The sequence below is a fragment of the Petaurus breviceps genome, unplaced genomic scaffold (genome assembly GCF_028583685.1).
Source record: "Petaurus breviceps papuanus isolate PSGF00001 unplaced genomic scaffold, PetGlider_PUasm1.0 90919, whole genome shotgun sequence".
NCBI classification, from domain to species: Eukaryota; Metazoa; Chordata; class Mammalia; order Diprotodontia; family Petauridae; genus Petaurus; species Petaurus breviceps.
In genome coordinates, this window is record NW_027187378.1 from 11,167,032 (window position 1) to 11,181,186 (window position 14,155).

Genomic DNA, 14,155 nt, shown 5'->3' on the forward strand with positions numbered 1-14,155 from the left:
TGTAGCGGCAAGCACCCCAAGTGTCCTCAAGGTTTGCAGCTACCACAGGTTCTTGGATCTGCTTTGTTAAAGGAAAGCAACTCAAAATGGGTTAACAAGCTTACTTTAATCAGTCAGACATATATCGTTTACCTTGTTCAGGAGAAAAGGTCAGCACCCTGAACCTCAAAGTATACAGGCATAATTATCAAGACAGAAACATCAAGTAGACAGATTTCCAAACTGTCCAACCATTACATCCATACCCAGTCAACATCTGGGTTTCCACATTCTGGGTTTTTCAAAGCCGGGGGACTCTCAACAACGGCTTCCCAGAATTCAGATCAAATCACAAAACACTTCTCAAAGTGAGTCCCAAAAACAAAGCTACACATCAGGGCTTATATAGCCTTCTCCTGGCTCAGAGAATGTAACAACCTTATTGACCCACTGGCCAATCAAAAAGTATCTACTGAAAAACAAGCCTCCCTCCCCAGGCTTCTGGTGCACTTTAGCCTAGGGGCAGGGAAGATCTTTAAAATTTACATTCTTATTACAAGGGGCAGGGTGGGGGGAGATTGAATCGCCCCAGCCTTGACATCAGAAATTTGGAGACATACTAAGAATTATGTATCCAAACCTTTTATAAAGACCAGAAGTGACACCCAAAGTGGCAAAATGACAAAGTCAGGATCAGAGCACTGATGTTCTTACTCCCCATCCAATGCTTTTTTCAGAACAACTTGTTTGTATTTATTATAAATCAAAACTTCGAAGTATTAAGGTGGTAAATACACTTGAGTTTTTGCACACACTGCTACTGAGTGCTCCTGTCTTCACTGGGTCCACTGGTTGGTTGCCGCCTGCCACTGTCCCAGTGTAGCTCAGCTCTGGGAAGACATGACTAATCCCATTATGTTCTTTGATAAGGAACCCTGGAGGGAGGGGATTTGGATATAAGAGATCCTGCCTTAAAGGAATCATTCCTGGGTTCATGTGAGAGGGTGGTGACTTTATAGGTCAAAATGGCACTGATGGCACCATTGCTGACTGCAGACAACACTTCTGTTTATTTTGTCTTAACCACCAAACCATTCCTCTGAAGCTTAGTAGAACATCTCCCAAATCCTATCTGCTCTCCTATCTTGTAAAGTATTCTGCCCTTTCTTACTTGCCGAAGTTCTCTTTAGATTTCATTCCACTTTTCTTTCCACAACTCTGGCTAGACTGCAGGGACAGGAGTCAGAAAGACTTGTCTTCCTGAGTTTAAATCTATCCTCTGACACTAGCTGTGTGATTCTGGACAAGTCACATAACTGTCTTAGTTCATCTGTAAAATGAGTTGGAGAAGGAAATGACAAACCACTCCAATATCTTTTCCTAGAAAATCCCAAATGGGGTCATGATGAGTCAGCAAGACTGAACAGGAGAAGTCATTCTGTATATTGCTTTCTTGGCCTTGTTTACCTCACTTTGAACTTTTATAGCTCATGTAAGTTCATAATTCTTAGTATTCAACATATTATTTCCTACAGAACAACTTGTCTGTATATATTATAAAGCAAAACTTTGGAGCGTTAAGGTGGTAAATAGAATAATATTCCATTATACTGTATTCATGTGCCATACTTTGACTCCCCAATTGATGGACGTTTATTTTATTTTCAATTCTTTGCAACCACAAAATTGCTGCTATAAATATTTTGTATCATGTGGGACTTTCTTTTTGTCAATGACCACCTTGGGATACATACCTATCAATGGAATCCCTAGGTCAAAGTATTAATGTTTTAGCCTCTTTATTTGCATAATCCCAAATTACTTTCCATCTTTTCATAACCCTTCCAACATTGACTGTTGCCGGATTTCATTTTCTCAGCCACTTTGCAAGGTATGAGGCAAAACTTGAGCTGTTTTTATTTGCATTTCTCATATTACTAGTGACTTGGAACGTTCAGTTTTCATTTATTTTCATTTCCAAATTCTCTCCCTTTACTCTCCCACCTGAAGAGGTTACCCATAAAGAGGGTTAGGGTTGCTCTGGAGACCCCAAAATACCAACACGCCCGGTCCTGCCGAATGAATTCGACTCAAGTCTTCTCTCAGCCAAGCAAAGTTTATTAGAAGATAGCTTTTATTGGACAGAGAGTAAGTCTGTGCTAGGTCATTCTATAGCGCTCTCACAAACATGAAAACAGAATGGGGTCTTATATACAGAAGGTTGTGGGAGGAATCTAGGGGGTGGTCTAGGGGAGGAGTTTGGGGAGGGTCTTCAGGAGAAGTTAATGAGATCAGTGAGTGATTAAGGGTGGGAAGTCAATGGAGACTACAGACAATGGTGGGCTAGGCCTGTTCAAGGGTAGGTGGGAAGTCTAGTAACCGAGGCTTGGGCTCAGCCAATATGTAAGGCTTATTGCCTCATGCAAATGACTCATCAAATGGGATGATTTAATCAGAGTTCAAGGTGGGTTCCCAGAGCCTGTACCTCAAGGACTCAAGGGGGCTACAAGAGCCCATACCTCATCACATTCACTGAGAAGGCAAGAAATACAAACACCATTACACATATGAAGTCATACAAAATGAATTTCCACATTGGAGGGGGGGGGGGGAACCAAGAAAAATAAAGAAAAAATGCAACAAGCAACACTCCAAATTCATTATTTTCTGTCTGGAAGTGGATAGCATTTTTGATCACAAGTTCTTTGCATTGTGGTTCACTGTACTAATCATTTATTAAATCTTTCACAGTTGTTTATATTTACAATAGTGTTACTGTTACTATACAATTTGTTCTCCTGGTTCTGCAGTTTCATATAAATCTTTACCAGGTTTTTCCGAAATTTCTCCCCACCATATAGCACAATAGTGTTCCATCACATTCATATACCATAACTTATTCAACCATTCCCTCCTGATGGGCATCCCCCTGAGTTCCCAATTGTTTACCACCACCACGTGAGCTGTTATATTTTGTATATATGAGGCTTTTCTTTTTATCAATGATCTCCTTGGGATACATGCCCATCAATTGAATCTCTACGTCAGAGTATTGCTGTTTAGACGATTTTGTTCAAATTGCTTTTCAAAACGATTGTGTCGAAAAAACCAGCTTCACCAGAAATATATTAATTACTTATTTCCCACATCCTTTGAACATTGACTACTGCCTTTTGTTATCTTGGCCAATCGCTAGGTTTGACGTGGAGCCTCCAGGTTTTACTCGTATTTCTCATATTATTAGTAATTTGGACTATTATTTCATATAGATTGCAATTCTTTTGAGAACTGTTCATGATAATTAACCATCTTTCTATAGGGAAATGGTTTTTAGTCTTTCATATTTCTGTTAGCTGACTACATTTCCCAAGATGCAACGGAATTTCAAGCATTCCGAAGGTGTTCATTGGCCGGGAGCTCCGCCATTCAGGAAGGCCTGGCGCCGACGCGCTTGCGTCATGGCAGCCTCGCAGCTAGGCCCCAGGGCGCCCCATGGTTTCCAGCAAACTGCCTAGGGGAGGCTTCCCAGTCGGGGTGGCGTCATGCAGCCGCTCGCGGCCACAGTCTGGTACCGGCGGATGTCCTTAGTCTATCTCTTCGGGGCTTGGACCACGGTGGGCTCCATTTGCATCTCAGCCTGGAAGAGAAAGCAAGCGAGAGGTACCTACTGAGGGCTCCCTGGGTGGCCCTACTGGGAGGAGGGGACCGAGGGCTGGTCTTGGAGTCTGGAACACCTCGGTTAAAATTCCGCCCCCGACGCTGATCAGCGGTACAGCCTTACACCTCTCATTTCCTCACTTGTAAAGGGGGGTAGTGTGGAGCCCCCTTCCTCCAGGGTCGCGGGTGCTAATGCCTGTAAAGCCCTGCCCTTCTCCGGCCCTGCCTCTCCTGGGCTCCGAGGCACCGCTCTGTGGGGCTGCCTCTGAGTGATGCTGTTGAGCAGGGCCTGCCCCTCCAAGGTCTGTGAAGTGGATGGAGCGCTGGGCTGGGAGTTAGGAAGGCCCGAGCCCCAGTGCAGTAGCCATGTGACCCCGGGCAGGTCCCTTAACCTTCGTGTACATCAGTGTCCTTATCTGCAAACTGGGTTGTGAAGAGGACTAAATGGGATAATAAAGCTTAGCACGATGCCTGGCACACAGAAGCGCCGTGTAAACGTTCACTTAGTAGTTTCAGTGTTGGCAGCAGCAGCAGCAGCAGCAGTGATGACTTCCCATCACACACCTGCTTCAGTCATGCTGGAGAAATAATTTCATCCCTAAGAATGGCTGAGACAAATCATGAACTGGAGAAACAGTAGAAAATTTTATTAAAGATAATGACGGCAGTGAGACAACATACCCAAAATTTTGAGATGGGGACGGCTAGGTGGCCAAGTGACATTTCCAAAAATCAAAGAAAGGACAGATCTGCAAATTGGGCAGTTAACTAAAAACAGGATTTTTGTGAGAAAGGTGTATAGCTATGGTTAGTTATGAGAATGGGCAAAAAAGAGTTGACACAAGCAAAAAATTAATTCTCTGAATTTGCTACCAATTTTTGTGGGGAAGGGGCTAGTGTCCTTAGGAAAAGAAAGACTGAAAAACACTTGAGGAAAACTTTTGTTTTTAAAAATAGAATCAAGTTGTCAGGGCCTTAGTTTTCAGATCTTCAAATAGTATATTGGACTACAGTGTATAGTGTAGATGACTTTAGGCTCTTTCCAATGTCAAATCTATTGTACAGAGAACCCACATTAATTCTCTAAGGGTCTGTTTATATATACTATCACATTTACATATAGTGTCATATTTTTTTTTGTGTTGGATCACTTATTGATTTTTTTTTCTGAAAAAAAGCTTTGTTATATGGGATAACTCTCTGGGAGGGTGGGAAGGGGAGAAGAAAGGGAAATTTTGCCTGTATAAAAACAAAAGATAGAAATAATATGTATTTTTTTAAGTTTACATATAGAAAGTCTAGTAGAGGCTGGGAACTACTGCTTTTAAATTTGCTCCTTAAGCCTAACCCAAATTAGCACACCCAGCCTCTCAGTAAGTATAATAAAATGTAAAGAATTTTGAGGCAGAACTTGAAAAATGTCAAAACGTTGGTGCTCTCAAATTCACAACCAAATTCTGTAAGGACCCCAATTAACCAATATCGTCTTGAAGCACTAGGTTTGGGAAAAAAAATTTTAGCCTTTGGAAGTGTTCACCAGTCTTTCCCATACTTGTCAAGTATTGGATGTGGCAACAATAGATATGTAATATTGGTGTTATTTTTTAAAATAAAATAGTATACAGTCTCTTTTCACAGTCTCAGTTTATGTACTTGTAGTGACAGAAATTATAATTCTTTTCTTAGCCAAAGAAGAGGCACTTAAAGATCAAGACTTAGCCAAAGAAGAGGCACTTACAGAAGACTCTGCTGAGAAGCCAGAACCCAAAAGAGGATTTTATGTGGAAACAATTGTGACATATAAAGAAGATTTTGTACCATATACTACTAGGCTCTACAACTACTGGAAATCATGGAGTAATGGTCCAGCTCCATCAGAATGACTAATTTCTAATGCTCAAATCAGGATTTTGGTGTGGTGTGTATAAATTTGAATTGACTTAATTGTCAATTAAATTTGAAATGACTTAAGAATTGACTTAAAATTTTGAATTTGTTTTAAAAATATGCAAACATATATAATGTAAATGTCTAATTTTACTGTAATGATGTACAATAAATACTTTCCTTGAGACAACTAAATTTGCATTTCATTAAGAGATATGCCTCCGAAGTTATTCTAGGTAAATGTTGAAGTAGAATTTTGTTGAGCTTAGTGTCTTGAAAATGCATTTATTATTACTGTAAGTTTCTTTTATGGGGCAATTATATATAGCTTAATAAGTTGTTTAATGCTTGATGTAAGAACCTCTCCACGTCTTTCTTCTCTTCCATGGCTATGTGGTAAGTGTATTCTGAATTAGATCATAAAACCTTCAAATAAGAGACTAAGTACCATATTAGTTAGGATCCTCCAGTATTTTAGTAGTTTGGGGAAGGAGAAGGGTGGATTGGTGGCATTCTGATGTTCTTATTTGAATTCTCCATTATAGACTACTCAAATGGTATGCCTGTCAATGAAAGATTTTTTTTTTTGGAGGGGGGAAGGCAGGGCAATTGGGGTTAAGTGACTTGCCCAAGGTCACACAGCTAATAAGTGTCAAGTATGTCAAGTTATTGAGGCCAGATTTGAACTCAAGTCCTCCTGACTCCAGGGTGGGTACTCTCCTCACTGCCCCACCTAACTACCCCTCAATGAAAGATTTTTAAGGAAATTGACATTTCGAAGAGAAGGGAACAATCCATTATTAATAATGCATACTATTAGTTCCATTGTACCAGGCACAGTGCCAAGAGCTCTACAATTGTTTTCTCATTTAAACCTCACAACAACCTTGGGATATTATGCTATTATTATCACCATTTTACAGGTAAGGAAACTGAATCAAATAGAGATTAAGTGACTTGCCCAGAGTCACATAGTGAATGTCTTCAGTTTGGATTTGAACTTGGGACTTCCTTCCTCCAAACCCAGCACTTCATCCATGGTGTCACTTGGCTACCTCTAAGCAGCACAAGGTAATTTTTTCAAATGCATTCACTTTCAGTTGAATTCAGACTTAAAGCATCATAATAGGATTGACCTAGCATAATGCCAGGCAACATAGTAAGCTCTTAAATGCTTAGTGATAACTTTTTTAAAAAAAGCTAGTGTTTCAGCATTTTTTTTTTTTGCTTTTTATGTTTTACATGACTTACAGGTATCATTGATAATATTGCTTGCCTTCTCAAGGTGGGGGAAGGGTGAGAGGGAGAAAATTTGGAACTCAAAATTTTTAAAAATGAAGGTTAAAATTTTTTAAAAATGTAATTGGGAAATACTTAATGAAATAATTTTTTTTCAAGCAAGGGATAAAGATAGTCTGAGTGGGAGACAGTAGGATATAGTAGAAAGAATCCTGGCTCTGGAATAACAAAATTGAGGTTCAGAACCCACCTTTTGACATGCCCTACTTAGGTGGTCTTGGACAAGTCAGTGAAGCCCCATAGGCCTTAATTTTCTCATCTGTAAAATGAAGGGGTCAGAGGTCTGCTGAAGTCTCAGCTCTTGATCCTATGATCCATTGATACCTACATTAACTTAATACAGATTCAATATGTCTCCTAAATCTATTACCCTATTAGTATTTACATAATGATGACTTTATATCCATGATCAACCTGAGGTGCTGAGATGCTGAGCGACCTTGTAAGTTACCAAAGAAACAAAATTATGTTTAGTAATAGTTTTAGGCATTAGATTGTGAGTTTTTTGAGTGCAAGGTCTGTTTTTGCCTTTTTAAAAAATCACTAGCACCTAAGACATAAGTGCTTAATAAATTCTTGTTTACTCCATTGGCAGTCAAGTTTTTATCCAAGGATATTCCATTTCTTTAAAATTAGTACTCCATTTCTTTAAAATTAGTAAGCCAAACATGAATGTATGTGAAGGCCCATACAGTTTGAGAAAACTTATATGAATTGATACAGTGATACAAGCAGCACAAAGAATGTCATGTACATAATGATTACAACAAAGTAAGTGGAAAGAACCAAAAAAATCTGAATGCTATATATTTATTATGATTAAGAAGCTTGGCCCTGGAGAAGAGTTTGGAAGATGCACCTCTTTGCAGAGGTGGGAGACTTTCAGTGTGGGGCACTGCATATGTGTATATGGGCAGACTCTGTTGATGTGTTGATTTAACTGAATTTTTCTTTTTTTATTCATTATTACAATTGAATAAAAATTCTTTGGTATCATACCCCCTAACTTGTGGATGTTTCCCCAGGTTTGTCTTGGCCCTTCCTCTTTTTTTACGTTGTCTTAGTAACCTTATCTCCTTTGATGAGTTTAATTTTGTCCATGCAGAGGATTTACCGACCTGAATATTTAACCCTAGTATCTCTTAAGCTCTTGTCGTGCATTGCCATCTGTTTGTTGTGCATCTGAAACTATATATCCTGAGATATCTCAAATTCAGCATTACCTTTCTCTCCAATCCTACCTTTCTGTCAAACTTAACTATTTCTCTCAAGAACATCATTACTGTTCCAGTCTCCCAGGTGCATAACCTTGGCATTATTCTCAACTCACTTTCTCTTACCCTGCATAACCAGTCGTGTCAAATCTTGCCATATCTCTCACATGGACTACTAATTTGGTTTCCCTGTTTCAAGGCACTTCGAAATCCATCCTTAATAGCTGCCAAAGTGATCCTCTTTAAACACTGCTCCTCAATAAAATGTAGATCTTCTTTAAATGCTGCTCCTCAATAAAATCTAGTGGCTACTTATTACTTCTAGAATAAAATACAGACTTCTCCTGTGTTTTACCTTGAAAGCCCTTCACAGTCTGGTCACAACCTAAGTCTTCCTGAGCTCCAAGTTTCAGCCATACTGGTCTTCTCTTTGTTACTTATAGATGGCACTTTAACTTCTGTCTTCTTGCCTTGGCACTGGGAATCCCCCAGAACTCTCTTCTCCTCATTTCAAGCATCACCTTCTACACAGTCATTCTTGATCCTTCCAGCTGCTAGTGCCATTTTTCCCTAACTACCTTGGATTTGTTCTTTATATATTTGATCTATGAGTTCCTTAAGAGCAGTGATTGTTTCTTTTCTTTTTTAACATCTATAAACCTAGTGCCTTTGAAACATTTTTCAGATCTACATGAGGAAATTCAGAAGGAAGCACAGACAAATAGCATAGTTCTGAAAGTAATATGCAGAATTTATAATATAATACCTAATATTTATATAGTGTTTTGAGGTTTGCAGATTGCTTTACAAATGCTATTTTATCCTTACAACTACTCTGGGAAGAAACTCAGGTCTTCCTGACTTACAGAGTCCAGCCTTCTGTCCACTATACCCATTATATTTACTGTATGTGCTTTGCCCCACTCTCTCAGGGCTAGGTTCATCTTCCTCTAAGGTGCTAGGGTACCCTGAGGGATCTGATCATGTCTTTTACTGCTTTAAACCTCCACCAGTTGTATTTCCCACATTTATTAGGGGTCAGTGACTAGCACTCCAATTCCATTTAACCATAGTTATATATGTAACATGCATTTATTTCATCTACACATATATGTAATATTATACAGATACTTTAAAAATCAAGTGGTATGAAATGGAGATTTTGTTTCATAGAGAATCATCTTTTTGTGTTCTGAATGCATAGAAATGTTCTCTTTTTTTTGGTGCTTCAGTTCATAATTTAAAAAAATGTCTAATAGCCAGTTGGTAATTCAGGACTGAAGCTCAAGAAAAATTTGTTTATTTTGGCATTTACTGGACGTAATGAGTTTTTTACAGAAATTTTTGTTTAAGAGCATAATTTAAGCTGAAATGGTTGAAAGCCAAGGAAATCATGGATCCTTGAAACTTTTAAATATCCTTGTACTTCCTGGCTTTGGAACCTCTAGCCTTTATCTTTATCCAGAACTGAAGGCTCTAGCCTTGTAGTAATCCTGGGTTCTGATTGGGGAGCATTTCACCTTATCTTACTCACTGTCAAATCCTACATTCCTTGCTGGTCATCTCCATGCTGGGAGTGGCATTTGCTACTCTTCCCCTTTGTCAACACTACCAACACCTCAATCAATTACCCTATTACTTCATCCATGTTTGTAATGGGAATGGGAATTTGAAGATCTTCCCTGCCCCTTAATAGACCTAGGGGGGAGTTTGAAGCTTCCCTGCTGCGAAGTAAACTCTGCCCCCTGATAGGCTGAATGTAGTCACATGGAGCCTTGGTGGGAGGAGTGTGCTGAGGAGAAGCTGAGCCTACCAGAAGCTGGTGGACAGAGAACTGACAGCTGTAGACAGTTGGGGACAGAAGAGCTTAGGCAAGGAAATGGAGAGTTTTGTGAGTAAACATTAATCTCGTATAGTTTGTGGGAAGGCTAAAAGGATGCTGTGGCACTCAGCATTATCATGACTTCTAAATATCTTTGGTACTTTGGCTTACTGGTTTTGGGATTTGGTTTTCTGGTGTCTATATAAATCCCTCAGCTTTATCCTTTATCTGGAGAGTCTGGCATATTTTTCGATGGAACGTCATGCAGATAGTCATGGTCTCTATCGTCATTGTGGGCACTGTAAATATCGCATTGGTGCTACTATGTCTGAAATGTTAGACCTGGTTGTCTCTCTCCTGGGGTATTGTTTTTCCCTATTAGAATGTAAGCTCCTCAAGGGCTGGGACTGTCTTGCTTGTGTTTATATCCCTTGAAATTAGCATAGTGCCTGGCACTTAATAGGCCCATAATAAATGTATTTTCCATCCATTCATTTTTTTTTTCTTTCTATAAGATGCTGAGAGCCTTGACATACTTTATCCTATTGGTATTAGCAACAATATCCCACCTTTCCCGAAGTCATTAAATGAAATACTCATTTTCAGATGGCAAAATAGAAATAATGAGAAATAAAGCAGTTCAACTAAGCAAATATCATTATAGAGCTAGGCTAAGTACTGTTTCATACGGCTGACCATTTGAGTTCATTGAATATTTAACATTACATTAATATTTTAAAACAAATTATTGTAATCACTTTTTCCTTTTCCCTTTTTTATTCTTTCCTTGCCTTTTTATTATAATTCTTTTTTATTAGATTTTTATTCATTTTTAATTTAAATACATAAACACACAGCACCATATAAAGAGGATTCTCTACAAAACTAAATTTACATTTCACAGGGTTTACTTCTTTTGAAAAACTATACAATAAGTACTATGCATAATTTTCAAAGTTGCTCTTCTTTTTATGCCTCCTAAATTTTTTTCCTCTCTGCTGTGCACTTTTTATATTTTTTCCCTCCATCCCCACCCTGTCCTACAGATGGCTACTATTAGACACAAATATGTATATTTTTATATATATGTAAAACCATACTATACATATATTTATCAGTTTTCCATCCTATCTAGCTGATTTGAATATTTATGATGAGGTACAGGCTCTGGGAACCCCCTTGAACTCTGAATCTTCCCATTTGATGAGGCATTTGCCTGAGGTCATAAGCCTTTCATTATAGCTTGCCCAAATCTCTGTTACTAGCCTAGCCTTCCATTGTCTAGCTAGCCCCCACCCTTGATCCTCTTAAAATATCTATACACAAATCTTATTACCTTTAAACTAGTCCTCCATTCTGTCATCTCCAGGTGGCATCCAGCTACTTCCCACCCTTAATCTCTCATTACTGGAATCTGACCTCATTTGACTCCTCCTGAAGACCCTCCCTAAACTCCTCTAGACCACCCCTAGATTCCTCCCACAACCTTTCTGTATATAAGAACCCATCTTGCCTCCATGAAAGAGAAGGCCTAGAATTTTCTAGCTCAGACTTACTCTGTGTCAGATGATTGGATTCTGGCCCACTTGTCCAATACAAGTGTCACAGATACAGAGGCTAGGCTCCTTAAGACTCTACCCATTATGGCAAATCTTTAATAAACTTTGCTTTTCTTTGGCTGAGAGAAGACTTGAGTTGAATTCATTCAGCAGGACCTGGTGTGTTGGTATTTTGGGGTCTCTAGCACCCCTAAACCTCATCATTTTATGGTTCCTCCATGGTTCTCTGATCTCTACATTTATAGTACTCAAAATGACTTAGTTGCTCAAAGTTGTCTTTAAAACCACATTGCTGTTACTATATACAGTGTTCTCTTGGTTCTGCTCATTTCACTTTTCATTATTTCGTGCAAGTCTATGCATGTTTTCCTAAAATCAATGAGCCCATCATTTCTTATAGTACAGTAATATTCCATCACAAATTGTTTAGCCATTTCCCAATTGACAGGCATCCTTGCAATTTCCAGTTCTTTGCCATCACAAAGAGAGATGCTATAAATATTTTAGAACATATAGATTCTTTTCTTTTTTCTCTTTGGAAATAGACCTAATAGTGGTATTGCTGGATCAAAGGATGTAGGCAGTTTAATAACCCCTTGGGTATGTTTCCAGATTGGGCATGTTTCCAGATTATTCTCTAAAATGGTTGGATCAGTTAGAAATTCCACCAACAGTAAATTAGTATCCCAATTTTTCCACATTTATTCTAATTCTTCTTTGCCACACTCTAGTGATCCTTTCTAATTTCCTGTAAAGTGAAGATTTGCTAAGCACTTCCAGAGTAGAAGAGACAAGTGGGACTGAATGATTAATGTTATTTTCTTTTCAGGATAAAGACTTCCTTGCTTATTTATTTATTAACCTGAATTTTCTGTAGGAAACCTTAGGAAATAAAACTCTATCATGAACTTGCTTTGTCACTAATTTATTTTCAGTTGTCACTTACCAGGCTGCTCCCAATTAGCTTACCCAGACTAATCAGTGGCTCCGCCAGTACTGAGAGTGACATCTTGAACTTCATCAGGAACTCCCAGGTAGAAATCAAATGAAGTCGTCTTCGATTAATGCTGCTTTTGTTAATTGAAACTCTTCCCTATTGATTTATTAACTCAGTAAGATTAGATCAACTCTCCCTGAATGAAAGCACCCATGTCTTCAGCTTTCAAATAGGCTTATTTCACTTAAACTGCTTGCCCCATCACTAATCTATGCTTCTTTGAACAGAATTAGTTAATTAATTGTCTTTATGATGGATAGAATGACAGAATTTCAGCCTTGGAAGGAACCTCAGAGGCCATGTAATTCTATCTACACCTTAAAAAAAGATCATAGGGATCATAGATTTAGGATTGGAGAGAATCTTAGAAGTTATTTAGTTTAACTCTTCCATTTTACAGATAATAAAACTGAGACCCAGAGGCTAAGTGACTTGCTCTGGTCATATAAGCCATGTAAGTGGAGTTGATCACTAGAGTCCCTGATTAATTGGATGAGTTTCCACAATTAACCTGATAAAATCACAAGTCATAGTCCTTTCAGGATGATTGGCAGACTGAGACTTTTGACATAGGAGCCACCCCACTTCATCGTTTGTAGCTTGGAAGCCATTACTCTTTCTCTGCCTTCTTCCAGAGTGCACCAACCCCTCTCCTCTGCCTCAACCCCTAGCAGTTGATGGCAACTTGTAATGGAAGCATATGACAAACTTTATATACTTGCCCAAGTCACATGAGAAGGGAGTTCTTGGATGTCTTTTCTTCCTCCCTTTATGAGACTGAGAGAGAGCCTAAAGACCTGGTAGTTGACTTAGCAGCCCAAGACATGACAGTAGCTGAAGTACCGACAAATTTTTTTGTAGATGCTTATGGAAGAGGTAGGCATGTGCATGCTGGCTTGGCCCAAGAAGTAGTTAATGAACAATTTTTGTGAACCCCACTTCCTATGTGGATGATTGTGGGGAGCCAAGACCACCCAGGGACCCTTGCCCTTCTGTGGCAGAGTCTTAGATAGTGGTAGAGAGGAGCCCTGCTGGCCAGCAGAAGAGCAGAAAAGGAAAAGTTAGGTGAAAAGATCGATAAAAAGATTACTTACCCAGAGGCTGACAATCATGAGATGGGACTCTGGTATGGTAGAAAACAGTCAACTTTATTAAGCTGAGAGTCTAGTATATATAGTGTAAAACTGCATAGTCATCATAAGCCACTGTCTTTGGTGTTACACCATTGCCCTAGTTCTCATTCGACTCATATGTGACAGCCATGCACTCTATCCTTGTTATCAGGGTACAAGTACTGGGTAGGATGTTCCAAACCTCCTTAAACCTCCCTAGAACAAGATGGAGTTGTCCCAAGGCTTCTAGTTAATACTACGTTGCTACATTATGCTAGTTTCCCCTGAGAACTCTGCAAGTGTCCTTGTTCCCGGCCCAGGTGGGCATACCACACTTCTCATGGGGATATGAAGCCCATGCCTGTGAGCCTTCCTGGGGGATGGGGAACTTATCTGGGCCTGTTTAGCAGGGTCTTATGCTGAGAGGGCTTATTCAGCCATCAGGGTGAGAGCCCCATTGGCCATGGTCCTCAACAGATGATGATGATGAATTATGAGATTATGAATTCTCTAGGCATCATAATCCTGGAATTTAGCCTTCTAACCAGAGAAGGGACATTTCCTGACCAGCACTTTCTGGGTAACCCTGCATTTTGAAGTTTGAAAGTTCTAAGATCAGACCTTCTAGA

General features: G+C 39.3%; 1 protein-coding gene across 1 annotated transcript; it reads left to right on the forward strand.

Annotated features, from left to right (window-relative positions):
- The first annotated feature begins 3,398 nt into the window (after positions 1 to 3,398).
- SMIM26 (small integral membrane protein 26) lies at positions 3,399 to 5,718 on the forward strand. The gene is made up of 2 exons (XM_069075479.1): positions 3,399 to 3,639; positions 5,323 to 5,718. The coding sequence occupies exons 1-2, from the start codon at positions 3,522 to 3,524 to the stop codon at positions 5,517 to 5,519; spliced, it is 315 nt and encodes a 104-aa protein (XP_068931580.1). The 5' UTR covers positions 3,399 to 3,521; the 3' UTR covers positions 5,520 to 5,718.
- The last annotated feature ends 8,437 nt before the right edge of the window (positions 5,719 to 14,155 follow it).